The 19,582-nt window shown below is 43.1% G+C and overlaps 1 protein-coding gene across 3 annotated transcripts in view; it reads left to right on the plus strand.

The window, feature by feature from the left end:
* The first annotated feature begins 415 nt into the window (after positions 1-415).
* RBBP8NL (RBBP8 N-terminal like) overlaps positions 416-19,582 on the plus strand; it is a 36,930-nt gene continuing 17,763 nt past the window's right edge. For 2 of the 3 annotated variants that reach the window (XM_073580938.1, XM_073580940.1), the window contains exons 1-3: positions 417-552; positions 10,956-11,075; positions 19,012-19,054. In XM_073580938.1, coding sequence (XP_073437039.1) covers positions 11,009-11,075; positions 19,012-19,054 — 110 coding nt within the window. In that variant the 5' untranslated portion in view covers positions 417-552; positions 10,956-11,008. Of the gene's footprint in view, positions 553-10,495; positions 10,581-10,955; positions 11,076-19,011; positions 19,055-19,582 lie in introns of all 3 variants that reach the window. The other variant, XM_073580939.1, reaches the window with a different exon arrangement.

Here is a 19,582-nt window from a genome sequence, read left to right on the forward strand (position 1 = left end):
AACTGCCATCTCCTATATCAGGAATGGGAAAATCTGTTTTCACTGAAGACAAATTTTACCTGTGAAAGATAAATTGGGATCATACAACTTGTCTTGAGGAACAAGACCACTGGGTAGAACTTGACAGAGGAGGACAAGAAGGATTTACATATTTTGTATTTATAGGGGAAAAGCTGTTTAAGGTCTAGAGTGAATGTGGCAAAGCCTTCACCTCTAGATTCCCATACTACAATCGTATCTCTATTGCGGCCAGCACCATACGAGTTCTGCAGCTTTGTTGGGAAACAGCAGGACCGGTCTGTCCACTTTGGCTATGGTTTGCCTCTTTCCTGCTGCAGGGATGAAGGAACTTAAACCTGTTGAACGAGTTTGTCAAAAAGAAAGGAAGAAAAAAAAAAAGAAAAAAAGACAAATTTATTTTATTTGTGTGTTTGGTGTCTGTGCGGTCGGACTGCTGGCTGATATCAGGCTGCGGAGACGCTTCCAAATTTACCAAATTTGAAGTCGGTGGACGCCAAGCCCTGGGGGACTGGAGGTGTCTGCAAGGGATATGTAAGTGACACGTGTGTTGTGCATTTACGGTTATGGTAGGCAGATATAGTGTGGCTGTAATGTAAGATACAGACGGCGGCAGGACTGCAGAGTATGGGAGGAACAGACCTGAGTGGTGGTCAGCCATCACTCATATCAGTCTGTGAGGGTCCTAGAGGAAGAGGAACATGTGGTCAGGGGTGCATGGTGTGACCTTCAAAATGATGCAAGAGCATGGTGGCTATCATTGATTTTGGTGGCCCAATGTATGCAGAGGAGTATATAGAATATATATGTATTATAACACTATACATTTTAAATATATATAATTTATATATAAATAATTAATAGCTATGAATATAGCTGCATTATATATTGATCAGGAATATATTAAAAAATGTATATTTCCAGAAACAGCACCACCCTTGTTTATTGGTTTATATCGGCTATTGCATGCTAGTGTCATTGAAGTGAATGAGTTTGAATGCAATACCACACAAAACCTGTAGACGGAGGTGGCGCTGTTTCAAAATTCTTAATATTATTATTATTATTATTATTATTATTATTATTATTATTATTATAATAATATGGTCAACCCTTTAATAAAGGCCCAATGTCTATCACTGCTGGTGCGGTGATGTATACTCATAGCACTATATGTAAGCAAGCTGGACAGAGCTGTCCATACATATCAGTGACCACGTGTATATAGATTTTACATTACATTGATATAGTGTCATGTGACACAATTATATAAAGATTATGTACTCGGACACAGGACATCCAACTAGACCTGATTTTAAGATAAAATGTATTTTATTTGCAATGGAAAAAATAGTCTCCCATGACAGAGGAGGGCATTTTAATCCAAGATTTAAAAAAAAAATAAATAAAACATAGCCGCTTTCTTCCAAAAACAGCAACACGCCTATCCAGAGGTTGTATTGGTATTCAAGGGAGCTGGCTGCAGTACCAGACACAACCCATAGATAGGTGTGGCACTATTTCTCATCCTTTATGTATAAAGGGTTAACAGTTAATGGCTGTAGAAGGCACATGACTCTACCGACTCTTGAGGTTGGCAGTGACTTCGCCAGTGTTACCCCACAGGAATGCAGGAGTAGAGGCCGCCACATAAGAGACGCTTTGTGCTCGCACACTAAACAGGTGGAATGTCTCTGAAGGAATGGCAGAGCCCTGCCGCCCCAGCAGCCAGAGAATAAACAGTCTTTGTCTGCAGGTCATTAAATATAATCAAAGAGACCTGACGAAATACTCCAGGAGCTAAAAAGAGCCCAAGACTCTGTCAGCCCGCCGTCCAGCGGACCAGTCATCTGTCATAGCCGCCCTTTAAGATGACCATAGATCCGTAACGATCAGGCCCATCCAATCGCAATCGGCTCCATTATGTTGGTCATTTACTGTACAGTTTCGCCAAGAGTTTTGGGCAACGTATAACGTTGTTGACTTCTACAATTTTTTTTCAATTAAAAAAAAAAAAGGGCCCGAAATGATAAAAATTTAAGAAAAAAATATTCGCTGATTTTCGATCGATTTTAGGCCGGGGACGGGGTCACACTTGTGAGAAACTTGCACGAGTCTCGCATCTCAATGCCCTGGCACTCGGGACCAGAGTGTGCGGCTGCATGTATTTCCATGCTGCTGAGCGCTCCGGTCCCGAGTGCCGGCTGCAGTGCCGGGTATTGAGACACAAGACTCTTGCGAGTTTCTCGCAAGTATGACCCCGGCCTTATTTTGAGGCCGAGCTCACACATGTGAGGAATACATCTGAGTCTCGCATGTTGGGTTGTTCAGGGTAATGCTGTAGATATAGAATATCTTCACTTCAGCAAAGCATTTGACAAAGTATCTCACACAATCCTTATTGAAAAAATGGCTAAGTATGGAATGGACAAGGCAACTGTTAGGTGGATTCATAACTGGCTTAGTGATCGGACCCAAAGAGTGGTCGTAAATGGCTGCACATGGAGATGGAGGATTGTCTCAAGTGAGGTACCACAGGGCTCTGTCCTGGGCCCTGTATTGTTCAACATCTTTATCAACGATAAACTGATTAAATTTGCTGATGACGCAAAGCTTGGAGGGATAGCTAATACAAGAGAAGAGAGAGAGAGGATCCAAAAAGATATAAATAAACTGGAGCAGTGGGCAGCAACTAACAGAATGGTTTTTAACAGGGAAAAATGCAAAGTACTACATCTGGGCAATAAAAATGAAAAAAGCATATACAGAATGGGAGGAATAGGGCTAAGCAACAGCACATGTGAAAAAGACTTGGGTATACTAATAGATCACAGACTGAATATGAGTCAACAGTGTGATGCAGCAGCAAAAAAGGCAAATGCAATTCTAGGATGTATTAACAGAAGCATACAGTCTAGATCACGTGAAGTCAGTTTTGGGTGCCACATTTTAAAAAAGACATCAACAAACTGGAGCAAGTTCAGAAAAGAGCAACCAGAATGGTGACCGGTCTGCAAACCCTGTCTTATGCGGAAAGGTTGCAGGATTTGGTAATGTTTAGCTTGCAGAAGAGAAGACTGAGAGGAGACTTAATAGCTGTCTACAAATATCTCAAGGGCTGTCACATTGTAGAAGGATCATCGTTATTCTCATTTGCACAAGGAAATACTAGAAGCAATGGGATGAAACTGAATGGGAGGAGACACAGATTAGATATTAGAAAAAAAATTTTGACAGTTAGAGTGATCAATGAGTGGAACAGGCTGCCATGAGAGGTGGTGAGTTCTCCTTCAATAAAAGTCTTCAAACAGAGGCTGGACAGACATCTGACTGGGATGATTTAGCGAATCCTGCTTTGAGCAGGGGGTTGGACCAGATGGCCCAGGAGGTCCCATCCAACTTTACGATTCTATGATTCTATGTTAATAACCGGCAATGCCGCCGGCACTCAGGAGCAGAGCGTGCGGCTGCATAGCAATACATGGAGCCGCACACTCCGCTCCTGAGTGCCGGCGGCAGTGCCGGGTATTAACATGCGAGACTTGGCCATATTCCTTGCATGTGTGATCCCGGCCTGATACTGCTTGATTCCTCCACCTGTTTCTACTTCTGCCTGCTGCAACAACTCTTCAACACAGACACAAGTAAACTGTGCAGCCAATAACTGACATCAGCAGTGATCAGTCTGTTAGTGATTGGCTGCAGCGGTCACATGTCTCTGTGTCGGGTCGTCATCTCTGTGCAAAGTAGAGAATGGCGGGGGTCAACCATCAGGAGTGGAATGATGGAAAGAAATGAGAATTGCTATTTTTATGATAAAATTCGAAATTGAAAAACCCTTTAAATAAATGCTCAGTGTAAAACAAATATATTAAGGTCCTGAGTGGCAAAGCATATCACCAAATTAGCTACAAGAAGTCAGTGAGGGGCTATAAAGAGCGCTTCTCAGCCTGGCAGGCCCAGCATGTCCGTGCATTACACAGAGAGCTGATTGATTTCAATAGGTACCATGTAATACTTCACTTCTCCAGTGGGGGTGCTGGAGGGAAATTGAAAACTTGCTCCTTAGCAAGCATGGCTGCTCTGTATCCAAACACGTACCACTTGTTTGTGGGGTGCTAAATATGATTAAATAGAGCTGAGCTGCAGTACCACACAAAACCACTGGACAAGATTGGCGCTGTATCTGGTAGAAACTAGTTATGTGACTTTAATAGAACCGCTTTAAACCTAGGCTACATTGTGTGGACCAATACATTAAAGTAAAACGTTCACATACCGCAGTACCCCTCATTCTCATAAATCGTTCCAGCGGTGAAAAATAATCCTCCCCCATTCAACAAAGGAAGGATCGTGTGTGCAAGATGGAGATTTTTTTGGGTGACTACAGATCTGCAATCTCCCAGGGTAGATAATAACATTCTGTTGGCCTAGTCACCATTAGGGGGAGTTTAGGAGTTTTTTGCATACAGTATTACTAATGAGTTTAATGTATGAACAGTATGCAGTAAACTCCTTGGCTCCCTCTAGTGGTGGCCAGAATGCCATTATTTATTGTCTCATCAAGGCAACAACTGCGGTCCATATACCCTATATATGAAGAATATATTCAGCTCAGAATGTAGAACCTGACACTATGGAGCCCCTTAAAGAGTTATTCTCATCTTTAAAAGTTATCACCTATCAGTGAGGCTCTGAAGGCTGTGACCCCAAAAGCTGGGACCCACCCAATGTAGAGAATGGGGGTCAAAAATTAACTGCCAAAATAGAGTGGAGGGTGAACAAGCGCACCACTATGGCATAGCCAAACACAGCGATTGGCTCTTTCCAGAAATCCAATAAATAAAACGGTGGTGTGTACAGTCATGGCCAAAAGTTTTGAGAATGACACAAATATTATATTTTCACATGATCTGCTGGCCTCTGGTTTTTATGTGTGTTTGTCAGATGTTTTTATCACATACAGAAATATAATTGCAATCATATTATGAGTAGCAAAAGGTTATATTGACAGTTAGAATGAGTTAATGCAGCAAGTCAATATTTGCAGTGTTGACCCTTCTTCTTCAGGACCTCAGCAATTCTCCCTGGCATGCTCTCAATCAACTTCTGGATCAAATCCTGACTGATAGCAGTCCATTCTTGCAAAATCAATGCTTTTATTTTGTCTGAATTTGAAGGTTTTTGTTTGTCCACCCGTCTCTTGATGATTGACCACAAGTTCTCAATGGGATTAAGATCTGGGGAGTTTCCAGGCCATGGTCCCAAAATCTCTATGTTTTGTTCCCTGAGCCATTTAGTTTCACCTTTGCTTTATGGCAAGGTGCTCCATCATGTTGAAAAAGGCATTGTTGATCGCCAAACTGCTCTTGGACGGTTGGGAGAAGTTGCTCTTGGAGGACATTCTGGTACCATTCTTTATTCATGGCTGTGTTTTTAGGCAAGACTGAGAGAGAGCCCATTCCCTTGGCTGAGAAGCAACCCCACACATGAATGGTTTCAGGATGCTTGACAGTTGGCATGAGACAAGACTGGTGGTAGCGCTCACTTGGTCTTCTCCGAATAAGCCGTTTTCCAGATGTCCCAAACAATCGAAAAGGGGATTCATCAGAGAAAATGACTTTACCCCAGTCCTCAGCAGTCCACTCCCTGTACTTCTTGCAGAATATCAGTCTGTCCATGATGTTTTTCCTGGAGAGAAGTGGCTTCTTTGCTGCCCTCCTTGAGACCAGGCCTTGCTCCAAGAGTCTCCGCCTCACAGTGCGTGCAGATGCACTCACACCTGCCTGCTGCCATTTCTGAGCAAGCTCTGCACTGCTCGTAGCCCGATCCCGCAGCTGAAACACTTTTAAGAGATGGTCCTGGCGCTTGCTGGTCTTTCTTGGGCGCCCTGGAGCCTTTTTGGCAACAAGGGAACCTCTCTCCTTGAAGTTCTTGATGATGCGATAGATTGTTGACTGAGGTGCAATCGTTCTAGCTGCGATACTCTTCCCTGTTAGGCCATTTTTGTGCAGTGCAATGACGACTGCACGTGTTTCTTTAGAGATAACCATGGTTAACAGAAGAGAAACAATGATGCCAAGCACCAGCCTCCTTTTAAAGTGTCCAGTGGTGTCATTCTTACTTAATCATGACAAATTGATCTCCAGCCCTGTCCTCATCAACACCCACACCTGTGTTAATGGAGCAATCACTGAAACGATGTTAGCTGGTCCTTTTAAGGCAGGGCTGCAATGATGTTGAAATGTGTTTTGGGGGATAAAGTTCATTTTCTAGGCAAATATTGACTTTGCAAGTAATTGCTGTTAAGCTGATCACTCTTTATAACATTCTGGAGTATATGCAAATTGCCATTAGAAAAAATGAAGCAGTAGACTTTGTAAAAATTAATATTTGTGTCATTCTCAAAACTTTTGGCCATGACTGTATGCCATGTCTCCACTCAGATGGCCCATTCTCAGGATCGCTGGGTTTCCAGCACAAGGGTATCCTAAATTATAAAACTGGGATTAACTCATTAAGACCCTTTTGCATGGGTCAATAATTGGCTGGACGATCATTCTTCTAAAGATGTTTTGCGTCATTCTGTTCAAATGATCGGGCGCAGAACGACTTGCTCATCTGTCTATGCGGTATGCAGCAGTGGTCAGATCACACCATTGTGGAGCAGTCGGGCACAGCTTGTATACACAACATTTATTCATGGGTTAATCAGGCCTGTTTTGTCAACCAGAATCTGTTTATTTTCTGGGCGGTAATACTGGCAGCTATTACAGGTGTATATGACGGCGAGACGTAGCGTATCAGGTGTAAAGCCAGCCATCCTATGGATGGTGGTGCTGGCTGCTATTACAGGTGTATATGACGGTGTGACATAGCATATCAGGTGTAGAGCCGGCTATCCTATGGATAGTGGTGCTGGCAGCTATTACAGGTGTATATGATGGCGCGACGTAGCGTATCAGATGTAGAGCCGGCCATCCTATGGATGGTGGTGCTGACAGCTATTACAGGTGTATATGACGGCGCGACGTAGCGTATCAGGTGTAGAGCCAGCCATCCTATGGATGGTGGTGCTGGCAGCTATTACAGGTGTATATGATGACATGACATAGCGTATCAGATGTAGAGCCGGCCATCCTATGGATGGTGGTGCTGACAGCTATTACAGGTGTATATGACGGCGCGACGTAGCGTATCAGGTGTAGAGCCAGCCATCCTATGGATGGTGGTGCTGGCAGCTATTACAGGTGTATATGATGACATGACATAGCGTATCAGATGTAGAGCCGGCCATCCTATGGATGGTGGTGCTGGCAGCTATTACTGATATATGATAGACGTCTCTACACCTGATACGCTACGTTGGATGGTCATGTAGGTCTGTAATAGCTGCCAGCACCACCACCCATAGGATGACCAGCTCTACATCTGATACAGATCTACAGGACCGCGCAACGTAGTGTATCAGGTGTAGAGCCGGTCATCATATGGGTGGTGGTGCTGGCAGTACAATGTTATCAGGTTGTACCTCATCAATATTACGGGACGTCTGTAATCATAGATTAATAAAGAAAACTTGGCACTCAACTTCTAGAATTTTTTTTTTTTTTTTTTTAATGCAGCCAAAAAATTATAGATGTTTCGGCCTCACTGGCCTTCATCAGTAACAGACTGCAGTATAGTAGTTAATCGCATTCAGTGTGATAATAGAAGTGACACCATAGTCACTTTAAATGTGCCTGGTCATGCACTAGGCGCTGGGCATGGAGCCTGAGTCAAATAGTACCTGGGTGGGTGGGGGTGTCGGGTGCAGATATCAGCGACACAGTATTCACTGAATGCGATTAACATAGATTGGCCAATGTATATGACCCCATTTGCAATGTCAATGCGTACCTTATAGATGGGTCCCTGTCCTGATAAGACACCTCTCCTGGACTAAAAAGCCTACAGTATATGGGGCAATAAGGAACCAGCTAGTTAAAACCACTTGAATCTGCTGGAATTGGGCGTGGGAGTGCATATGTCACATGTGTTTGCTACAAACAGAAAAGACTGGCCAGCACATCCCTACTAGTGTGAATAGGTGCCAGCTAACATAACAATGCAGTTCCAATTTTCTAGATGTACCACATTCTAAACAATTCAGAGTGCAGCTTTATATTTTCTTAGAATTTTTATGTTAGCTGGCAGCCAGCCTTTGTCCCGCTTTCCCTTTTTCAAAAGTTGGGAGGTATGGCCACGCCTGCACAGCCACCGCTTTATCTCTGACAGTGTGCATCAGGGATAGATGTATTTCCTATCCCTATAAATATCTGATATGGGAACACCCCTTTAATATATCTTTACTCAGATGAGAATTCTGCGGTAAAAGAAAATGTATATGTTATTTTCCATTTTACCACCACCCCAGACAAATTAGCACAGTGATGAAATGTAGTGGACGACTCCTTTAAATGATAATATTCTGATGTGTATATATTCATAAAAAATTAATTTGCCTTTAAGCCTCTACTAACTAACATTCATCACGTGCAGAATTAGAAGTACCAACAGTTCTGTGTCCTTTCCAGTAATACTCTGGTCACTTCTGGTGGCACGGTTCATGGCATTATTTGGGCACCATATGTCACCGATCTCTTAAGTTTTGTTCAGGGGTGTTCATAGGTCTGATAATAGACTGGGTATAAAACACCCCTTCCCTCCTGACCGGAGATGTAGCCTGACGTGGTGCACCGCATATCAGCATAATTTTTGATATATCATAAAAAAAAAATCAATAAATTGGGAGAAATTTTGTTTTAAAATCAATATCAGCCCTATTAGAAGTAAAGGGTTAATCAGAATAATGGCAGGCATTAGTGGGGATGTTGTAGAAAACAAATACTTTTTTTGGGGAGGGGGTCTTATGGTGAATTACAACTTTTTTTGGCATTACTCTAAATAAGAGGAGTGGATAACCTTTATTTCTCACAAGTTAAACCAGACAGTCAACATAAAGTGAAATAACAAGTTCTTCGCTATGTCATCTTTCTTTACAATGGGTCAAATGACACACAGGGTGTACAGGACAAATACTCACCTGCTCCACACAGCTTACAGTCATAACCCAGATAATATTTCAGCACGATAATCGGGAGTTTAGTTTCACTAAAGAAATAGGATTCTCCAAGACGTCTCAAAAATAGTCTCAAAAATAGTCCTTCTAATATCCTTAGTACAATAAATAAAAAAATAAAAAAACAGCTGCCATGAAATGTGTTGTGTTCGAATATGTAGTGTGTGTCTATACTTTACATAGATAAATATAATACTTACTTCAAAATGTCACAAGTAGTCTTTATGATTTACGTAGTACTGTAGAATATGGAGAAGAAAAGCTGGAGTGAAACGCGTTGTGCCCCAATATGTAATGTGTGTTTCTGGTTGATGTGAATCCCGTCCATATTTTTCAAGAATCTTGAACGTCCGTGTCTCCGGTTTGTGTGGTGACAGTTTTCACATGAACCGGAGACACGTACTCAAGCAGACCCACTCAAATGAATGGGTCTATGCACATGTCCGTGTACTTCCACGGACCATGTGTCCATGGGCAAAACACGCTGACATGTCCAATTTTTTCCGTAGCACGGGCGGCAAAACGTCCAGCACACATGCACACGGAGAACACACATTGATGTCCTCCGTGTGACATAATGAAGAAGCGCTACAGTAAGCGCTGTTCCCCGGCGGCTGGTGCTGAAGCCGGCTGTCATTCTCCCCTGCTCTACCAGCAAGCAGAGGAGAATGATGAGCATTATATTAAAGTCCGAATGACAGCAGGTGGTGGCTTTTGGGACTGTTACCCCTATCATCCAACACCTGCTGTCACTAATAACAGTGATAGAAGGTGCGGATGATCGGGGTATTCCACAGCCCCCACCTGCTGTCGTTCGGACTTTAATATAACGCTCATCATTCTCCTCTGCTTGCTGGTAGAGCAGGGGAGAATGATGAGAGCTGGCTTCAGCACCTGCCGCCGAGGAACAGCGCTTACTGTAGCGTTTCTTCCCCGGCGGCTGTCCGTGTGGTACTGATGTGGCACACGGTTGCCACACGTAGTACACACACGGTCACGGATATCTCCAGTACCAGTTTTTCCGGTACCGGGAATAAATGGACGTGTGAAAGAGGGCTTGCAAGCAGTGCTTCTGCTACTCTAAGTATTATAGTCGAAAGAGAGGAAAAACTAGATTGAAACATGTTGGGTTTTAATTTGCTATATGCAGATAACTGCTTGGTGTGAATTTGTACATAAAGAATTGACGTTTGAATATTCAGGGGTTTTTTTTACCATTGAACGTAAGAATAAGGAAGGAGGATGGAAAATGGTGGGAGTGAAACGCGTCGTATATTTATGTATAAAAGGTATGCGAATGCTTAGAGTAAATCCATGAGGCTGTATATTGACGCCATGTGTTGGCACCATCGCCAGCTTGTTCACAGACAAAATGCCTGACAGCACAGCAGGGTCTCCACCGAACGCATCCATTTCTGGACAGGATTGCCTCGAGCCATCGGTGAGTCACTAAACCACAAGGTATCAGGCTCAAAGTGGAGTTTACTAAATGACTGTTGGATTAATTATTTCAAAAGGCGTTAAGTAAGGTGCAAAATACCTAAGAGAATTGGTCACTGGGACAATCGCTCACTGTATGGCCCACCAATATGCTAAGGATAGGGGGCAATAAAGTGGGCCCTGTCTATCTGACCCCTATAAAACAATCTCAGCATGTCCCCCCTCTCCCCTCACAATGCTCTGAGGGAGAGATACTGCAGCTGCATACCCCTCTTACCCTTCACCTATGTCTTCTATTAATAATATATTGGAATGGCAGCAATGGTGTCATGTGTGAGGACATGAATAACATTAATTAATCTCTTTCTATTCTAAGGGCAACATTTAAATGGTTATAATCCAGAATCTGTGAACGAAAAGTGTGGCAATATGGCGAATGAAAGCTTTGCCGAAGCTCTGAACAGACTGAAGGAGATACATGACAAGGATGTAATCGGTGAGGCCAGAGATATATATACAGAACTCTTATCACAGCTCTTTTGTGATGAGCCATACCCCTACTGCATGTGAGCTGCACATACCTTGCATGTCCTACATGTAATCATTAGAGGGAATCGGTCACCAGGTTTTTGCTACCTAATCTGAGAGCAACATGATGTAGGGGCTGATACCTGGGTTCCAGCGACGTGTCACTTACTAGGCTGCTCACTGTTTTATCAGCAGGAGATTATCAATAGAGGACTAGTACACCTGCTGCCAGATAGTCCGGCCATGCCCCCACCACTGATTAACAGCTTTATGCCTATGCACAGTGTACACAGAAAGCTGCCAATCAGTGGTGTGGGTGGGGTTATACAGAACTCAATATTCTGAGAACTGCAATATCTGCAGCAGATACAAATTTTTAATTCAAAACTGCAGCAAGCAGCCCAGTAAGTGACATATTGCTGGAATGAGAGTCTCTGATCATACTTCTTTCACATGGTCTTGCCGTCAAATTTCTCTTCCTAAAATGCCCTCTTTTCTACTCTCCAAAGTAACACATGACGACATTATCATTTATCATGGAGACATACTGGTTTGCATTGTAGCTCTGTATAGACTAGGAGATGTTTTTTCTATTTTTCCTTGATTTTATTTTACATGCAATGTAGCAATAAAAACAATGGTTGCAAAAGTATTCAAATGTTTTAGAGCATATAGGTAGTCCCACATTATAAGATGAAGGATCGTTTATGATTAAGTTGCAGTCCAATCGCAGTGGTGCTCTCAGCAGGAAATTGCAGCCATCTTCTTTTCACTTGAAAAGAGCCATGCTACTGTTACCCTGTACAGTCAGTGGTAGGGCGGGAAAGCCATGCAGAAACTGCACCCACAAAAAAATCTCAGGTGGGAGAATCTGTCCACAGACCAACCATTAGTCTTTACTCCACAAATCTATCTTTATGTAAGAGTGGCAAGAAGAAAGCCAATATTGAAAGCAAGCAGTAAGAAGTCCCATCTGCAGTTTGCAAAAGTCATGTAGGTGTCATAGACAGCGTGTGGAAGATGGTGCTCTGTTCAGATGGGATCAAAGTAGAATTTTTTTACTAAATGCAAAACGCTATGTGGGAGGAAATTAGCATTGCCCATTATCCTGAAAACACCATACCCACCATCAATCATGGTGGCGACAGCAGACATACCCCAAAAGAATTGCAACTGTAATTGCAATGAAAGGTTATACTACAAAGTATTTACTCTGGGGTGCTGAATGCGAATGCACATCACATACATATTTTTAAAATATTTTGAAACTCATATATCATTGCCTTTACACTTCACAAATACTTGCTACTTTGTGTTGGTATATTGCATAAAATATATTTAAATTTTTGGGTGTAGTATGAATATATACTGTATTTTGTCTAAACTTTGTTAGCAGCATCTTCCATTAACCACTTCCACAATCATTTCAACAACAGACAGGATTAATAATTTGTCTTGTCTTTCAAGGACAGGATGAGGCACGTCTGAGAACCTTGAGAAAAATGTTCTGGGGAACACAGCGTGCACTGGGCTGTGTTGGTTAAACGAGTATGGCTGGTGGTGAGACCGCATTGTTTTCCTAGCGTTTAGACAGGTCGGAGGAGAACCGCTCATGAATAGACTTGTCTCACCAAACCCTCCTTTGGCTGTTTGGAGCATGGTGCTTCTGTGGCTTTAAGGGGACTCTCAGCAGCTATGACTGTACATGATAGGTAACCTGGAAAACTATTTAAACATATTTATGCAGATTTTGTTAATATCAGTAGAATCGAGGCAAATCCAGCACACCACTTTGCCAAATCTCCGCTGCTGCACTCCTTAACAGTGAAGTACCGTCGGCTCTACAGAATATTGCAAGCACTCCCCAACCCCTCTCATCTGCTCCTGAATGATGGCTGTATAGGCCCCTGAGTAAATGGGGTACTAGAAATGTAAAAAAAAAATAAATCTGTAATACTTACTGGTACAGACTTTTCCCTGGACTGAGAAGAGACAGGAAGCAGAGATATCACTGTTCAATTTGCTACCGCCAATGACTGGCTGCAGCAGTAAGGCGACTTCCAATGATGAGCTGCTGCTCATGGTTATCTGAGTGCTGCAGCAAATCATTATTTTACTCCAAAAACCCTTTTAGAGTGCAGAACAGAGAGGTTGGGTGCTGCATGACAGCAATTCTCTAACAAGCCGCACAACCCCAAAAATGTGAGCATAAAGCATCAAAATAAATAAATTGGACTTTAACACTAAAGGCTATCCTTCGGATAGGCCATCAATGTCTGATCGGTGGGGATTTGACACCTGGCACCCCCACCAATCAGCTGTTCTTGGTGTCAGCGGCAGACGGATCTGCTCAGTTAGGGCGCTGCTCAGCTCTGCCGGCAGAATAGTGGCAGCGACCGGGTACTGCACATCCACCTCACATTGATTTGAATTAGGGGCAGATGTGCAGTACCCGACCGTGGCCACTATGCGGTCATGAAGGAGCTATGGTGTGCAGCTCCGTAATGGAGCAGTTCTGGTCGACGTTGACACTGGGAACAGCTGATCAGCCGGGGTGCTGGGTGTGACACCCCCCACCAATCAGACATTGATGACTTAAGGATAGGCCATCAAAGTCAAAATCCCAGGCAACCCCTTTAATTAATCGGGAGAGTCTAACGAGTGGTGTGCGCCTCCATGAGCCACACCACAAATCTTACTCCAGTCCCCACAGTCTCCAGATTAAGAGTTCTGGCTTAAGGAAAAACACACGTCCTTATTAATTAGATGAGTTAGCGTGATCATGTCCCACAAAGCTCATCCCCGATGATGGAATAGTGGTCTCGGCCGGGTATTACACATCCACCCCCTCATTGATTCTAATAGGTGTCGGATGTGCAGTACCCTGTCGCGGCCACTATACCAGGATACGGTCATCAATGTTAAAGTCATGGCCAGCCCCTTTAATCAATAGGCAATTTTCTGATTACATTTCTGATTACATTACTTTTTAAATTACCTGATAATCAGTAGGGGCCCATATACAATTTCTTCACAGGGACCAGATACTGTCTATGTCTGCCCCTTAGTTACCGCCAGAAATGTTTGGCAGAGGTTTACTTTGTTCTCTCCGTTGATAACTCATGCATGTTAAGCCAAGCTGATCATATATGTGAAGGATGAGAAAAATAACTGTGGGCAGAACTGGCATGTATATGCAAGAGTTGCGCCAATACCTAGAATAAATCTATCATATTGTGGAAGCTCTGTTATTGAGAAACTAATGTGTAACATCGCAGCCAAATGTCTTTTCCTTATGCAATGATAAATAATAATAAATTAACACAATTGTAAAGGGCTGGTAACCTTATCTTACCAAATGTATTGGGGCCATGATTTTGTGGCACTTACTAATATACAAGTATTACAGGTTCTCCTCCTCCTTCTTCACAGACTGCACAGCTCTCTTGTCCATAGTAGTATGGCCGCTGATGGAGGTACATCTGACCAGACCTGTCCATCAAGATCCTCCAATGGAAAATCACAACACCTGGGAAAACTGGAAAAGCTGTTTTTCAATTTAAGGAGACTGACGGACAGGTCTGGTCAAGTGTTCCTCCATCAGTAGCCGTTGTATGGACGAGAGATCTGAGCAGTGTGTGAGGGAAGAAGTGCAGGAGGAGAACCTGTAAGGCAATACTTGTACATAAGTAAGGAACAGACAATCATGTCCTCAACACATTTGTTAAAATGTGGACAATACCTTTTAAGTAAAAAAAAAAACAAGCAAAAATTCCCATAGGCTTCATATACCAGGGCATACATGGATATGTAGTTTCAGAAGAGAAGGTGAACCACAGGTTGGAGATCATTGATGTAGAAATTTACAACTTTACTACATGTCTTTCTACTTTTGAACCTCCTAGAACATTATGGATCTTCTCAGCTAACACATTTCAGTCCATGTGGATCATCTAAAACTTTATGAATACAATTCCAGTCTAGGACCACAGAAATGTATTCAAGTTCGGTGATATAATTTAATAACTGGTCAATCGATGAGAGGTTGCCATTATGTGGTGGCACTTTCACCCACACGTCCATTTGTACAACCAGGATACCCATCTAGTCGGGCTCCAGACACGTTTATCAGGTCATACCATTCTCTACCGATGGCCGGCGTCCTGATAGACCAGTTTTAACATGACCTTAAGGTTTCTCATGCTACATGCCTGTCTATAGTTTGCTGGATTTGAGGGTAACACTGTCATTTAACCCCTTTTAACCCAATATCATCTGTGATGTTTGACCAGATGTTTCATCACCTCACATCAGATGGAGGTACATGGAATTTATCAAGTGGTTGGGACTTTTTTCAATGTCATATTTTCTTAGAACACTGGCAGAGTGTAAGTTGAAGTGCAAATAGCTGTTGGAGTTGTGTAAAAAGCCAGAAACCTGACAGACAGGTTTGTCACATGTCACGAGTCGTTAAGGGAAAGAATATTTTCTCATTATTGAGCAGATATGTAGCAATGTGTGTGGCAGAGACTCTCAGACAGCAGAGGTATAAAAGCTGTACTGTATAACACACAGCTGCCCTTATTATATACAGGGAAATTCAGTTCATCATTGCAGATGTTGGCAAGCTTTGTGAAGGGAACAGTTCTCTTCCTCAACCCACCCCAGAAACTGCTGTTGGCAAATCCTACAAACTTATTGGAGAACCAAATACAGTATGGAAATAAATGAAGGTCCCCAAACATATTTGACAAAAGTTGGCTAATCTCACTAGTTTTAACGGCATGTATACAGGCACCTTAACACTTCACACCATTGCCAGCCATCTTTCTTAGAAGCCAGTATAACTAAACACAATATGGGTCCCTAAGGTCTAACAGAAGACAACTCTATTTGGAGGCGACAATGGCGACATTCACTTGTCATTAGGGTCTATTCTTTTTAGGATAGTTCACACATAATCTATAAGACCTCAATGAGAACATGTTCATCATAGATGGAGAGTGGTCCTCGGAATAATTTCCCCAAGTTTTCTTATAATTTTCTCTATACAGTAGTAGCCAAAGAAGTCACCGTGAATCTCCATTAAACTATAAGTACATTTAAACTATAAGTACATTTATGACATACAAATATTTAACTTTTTTCTAACTTGTGTAGAATCATACTTAGGGGTACTTCACAGTAAGCAAGATCGCTAGCGAGATCGTTGATGCGTCACCGATTTTGTGACGCATCAGCGATCTCGCCAGCGATCTCGCTGTGTGTGGCACGCATCAGCGACCGGCCCCCCTGATCATGCAAGAATGTCCTGGGCCATTTTTTGATCGTTGGTCTCCCGCTGGCCAGCATGCATCGCTGCGTGTGGCAGCGTGAGACCAACGATCAGCGAGCTCCCAGCACTGTTAGCCACGCACGCTTAGTTACCCGCTGTTTACCCTGGATACCAGCTCCCAGCGCGAGCACGCTGGTATCCAGGGTACACAGCGGGTAACTATGCCATGCACACGCTTAGTTACCCGCTATTTACCTTGGATACCAGCGTGCTCGCTGGTCCTGATTGCTGGTGAGTCTGCCTGTTTGAGAGCTCTCCAGCGATCATGTAGCGACGCACCAGCGATCCTGACCAGGTCATATCGTTGTCGGGATCACTGGTGCGTCGTTTAGTGTAACGGGACCCTTAGTCTCCATTAAGACTTGGCTTACACTAGCTTCATGGCTTCTGTTCATAACAGATGAAGGAACTAGGACAGTTCTGACGGATCATTTTCTAAAAACATCCCAACAATCCTGATGGTTGATTAGCTTGATATGGTGCCCATTGCGGTTCCGGTATTTTTGACAATAAAGCTGCAGACTACATCAGCTTTGATGTCAGCAATATCAGGATCATTAAGACAAAGAGCATAGAACAGTGTGAACAGAGGTTTACTTTGTCTGATAATGTTTATCAAAAATAGTGTAAAGTGGAATTCAATGATCTACGTGTACTGCGTTCTTTAAAGGTTAATAACCTTTCTCACTTTTAGCAACATTTCTGGTACTCTAATTATTAACCACTCCTTTGATAAACAAGCAAGAAAATCTGCTACGGACTTCCGTCACAAAATTGTCTACATACCTGCCATATGATATGGCATCAAAAACAAGTCCTTTCTAGACCGGTCACTTTTGACTACGAAAACCCTAAAATGTTGGAAATTTGAACAATTACACAATTAACAATTTTAAGACTGATCATGGTAACTGCTGAGCATATGATATGACCATCAAAGCAGATGACTGAGGATAATCAAGAAATTGTACTTAAAAAAACTGCAACTAATTATTTGTAGCTATTGTAGTAGGACGTATTATTGTTGCAACCTGTGCAATTGCACAGGGCCTAAGAGGTTAGAGCTTACTTAAACCTCCAAAGCAGCAAGCAGTTTCTGTGACAGAGACATAAAGGGGTACATTATGATGTTAATGGACTGCAAAGAGCCCACATACTTGTCTTCTGTCTATGGCTACCGTTACACCTAGCGATGCACCAGCGATCCCGACTAGCGATATGACGCGGTCAGGATCGCTGGTGCATCGCTAGGTGGTCGCTAGTGAGCTGCCACACAGGCAGATCTCACCAGCGACATCGCTGGGGACGGGGATCGCTACTTACCTGTCAGACGCGGCAATCCTGCGTCCTCCCGCCCAGCTCCACGCGTCGCTCGTCGGTGCCACAGGAAGCCCAGCAGGAAGTGGCTGACGAGGAAAGGTCCAGGAGCTTCTCGCGCGATCAGCGATAACCAGCGGGGGAGCCGGTCGGAGGTAAGTATCACATGCAGCGATATCGCTAGTAATATCGCTGCAACGTCACAAAATCGGTGACTTTACAGCGATATTGCTAGCGATATCGCAGTGTGTAACGGGGGCTTAAGTCTGCCCTTGGGATGTATTATCTCATTACAATGGCACCTGATAAGAAATGTTAGACACCAAATGAACAGTTGGTTCTTGAAGTTAATGTTTTAGAAACAGGATAAATAAGTAAGGGCCCCGTCACACATAGCGACTCACCAGCGATCACGACAACGATATGAACTTGTTAGGATCGCTGGTGTGTCGCTACATGATCGCTGGTGAGCTGCCAAACAGGCAGCTTCACAGCGATCAGCACCAGCAACGGCGGGCGCGCACGTCGCTGTGTACCTTAGATACCAGCGCGCTGGTGCAGGGAGCTGGTAACCAAGGTAAACAGCGTGTTTCTAAGAGCCGCACGGCACTTAGAAACCCACTGTTTACCTTGGTTATCAGCTCCCTGCACCAGCACGCTGGTAACTAAGGTACACAGTGGGTTTCTAAGCGCTGCGCGGCGCTTAGAAACCCGCTGTTTACCTTGGTTACCAGCTCACTGATCGCTGGTCTCCCACCTGCCACACGCAGCGATGCGTGCTGGCCAGCGGGAGACCACCGACCAGAAAAATGTCCAGGGTTTCCACAACGATCAGCGATACCCGGCAGGGGGGGCGGTCGCTGATACCTGTCGCACACAGCGATCTCGCTGGTGAGATCGCTGTTGCGTCACAAAACTTGTGACTCGGCAGTGATCTCACTAGCGAGATAACTGTGTGTGACGGGGGCTTAAGAGTAAAAGGATCTCAGCAAGGGCCAAACTGTGATGTACTGATGACTGGTTCAAAACATCTCTAAAACAACAGGCCTTGTAGGGTTCCCCCAATATTCAGTGGCCAGTACTTACTAAAAGTGGTTCAAGTAAGGATGACCAGTGAATCAGTGGTATTTTTTTTAAGTCAAAATGTGTTATTGTGTTTTAAAAAATAAACACCTTTTGTGCTTTTTTTTACTTTAGCTAGAACAAATGTCTGGACTTTACACTTAGAAGTTAATAACTTGCTTTGTTTCAGGTATGCAAGCAAAACTCACAGAATTAACAATGGAGAAGTGTCGGTGAGTGAGGTTTTATTAGACTAATTTTCTCAGTTTTTATACATCACTGATTAGAGTTCCCACTGATTTTCCTATTTTTTTCACCATTACAATCTAATCAAAATGCATAAGAACAGAGACTCAATGCTGCACTCTTACTCCCTCTACCTGGAGAAAAGAGTATTGCAGGCATCTTTTTTGCTCCCATTACGGTTCCTAAAAGCCCAGTAATTGATACATTGCTGGAATCAGGGTCTCTGACCCTATATCATGCTGCTTTTAGGTGGGCAGCAAAAACAGAAGATTACTTTTTTTTTTTTTTTCCTGATAATGAAAGCCAATTGTTTAGTGTTATAAAAAAGAAAAAAAAAACAGTATTAATTATAAACTGATCTGGTGGGTAAATGCGTTATGTTATGCACAAGCGTGTGTACATATAACAGCACATTTACCCAGCAGCCTAGTTTATCATTAATGTTCCATCTTTTTTTAGAAAAAAAAATATATATATATACATACATACTGTGTGTGTGTGTATGTATGTATATA

The sequence above is a fragment of the Dendrobates tinctorius genome, unplaced genomic scaffold (genome assembly GCF_039654945.1).
Source record: "Dendrobates tinctorius isolate UK_male_01 unplaced genomic scaffold, ASM3965494v1 ptg000065l, whole genome shotgun sequence".
Taxonomy (NCBI): Eukaryota; Metazoa; Chordata; class Amphibia; order Anura; family Dendrobatidae; genus Dendrobates; species Dendrobates tinctorius.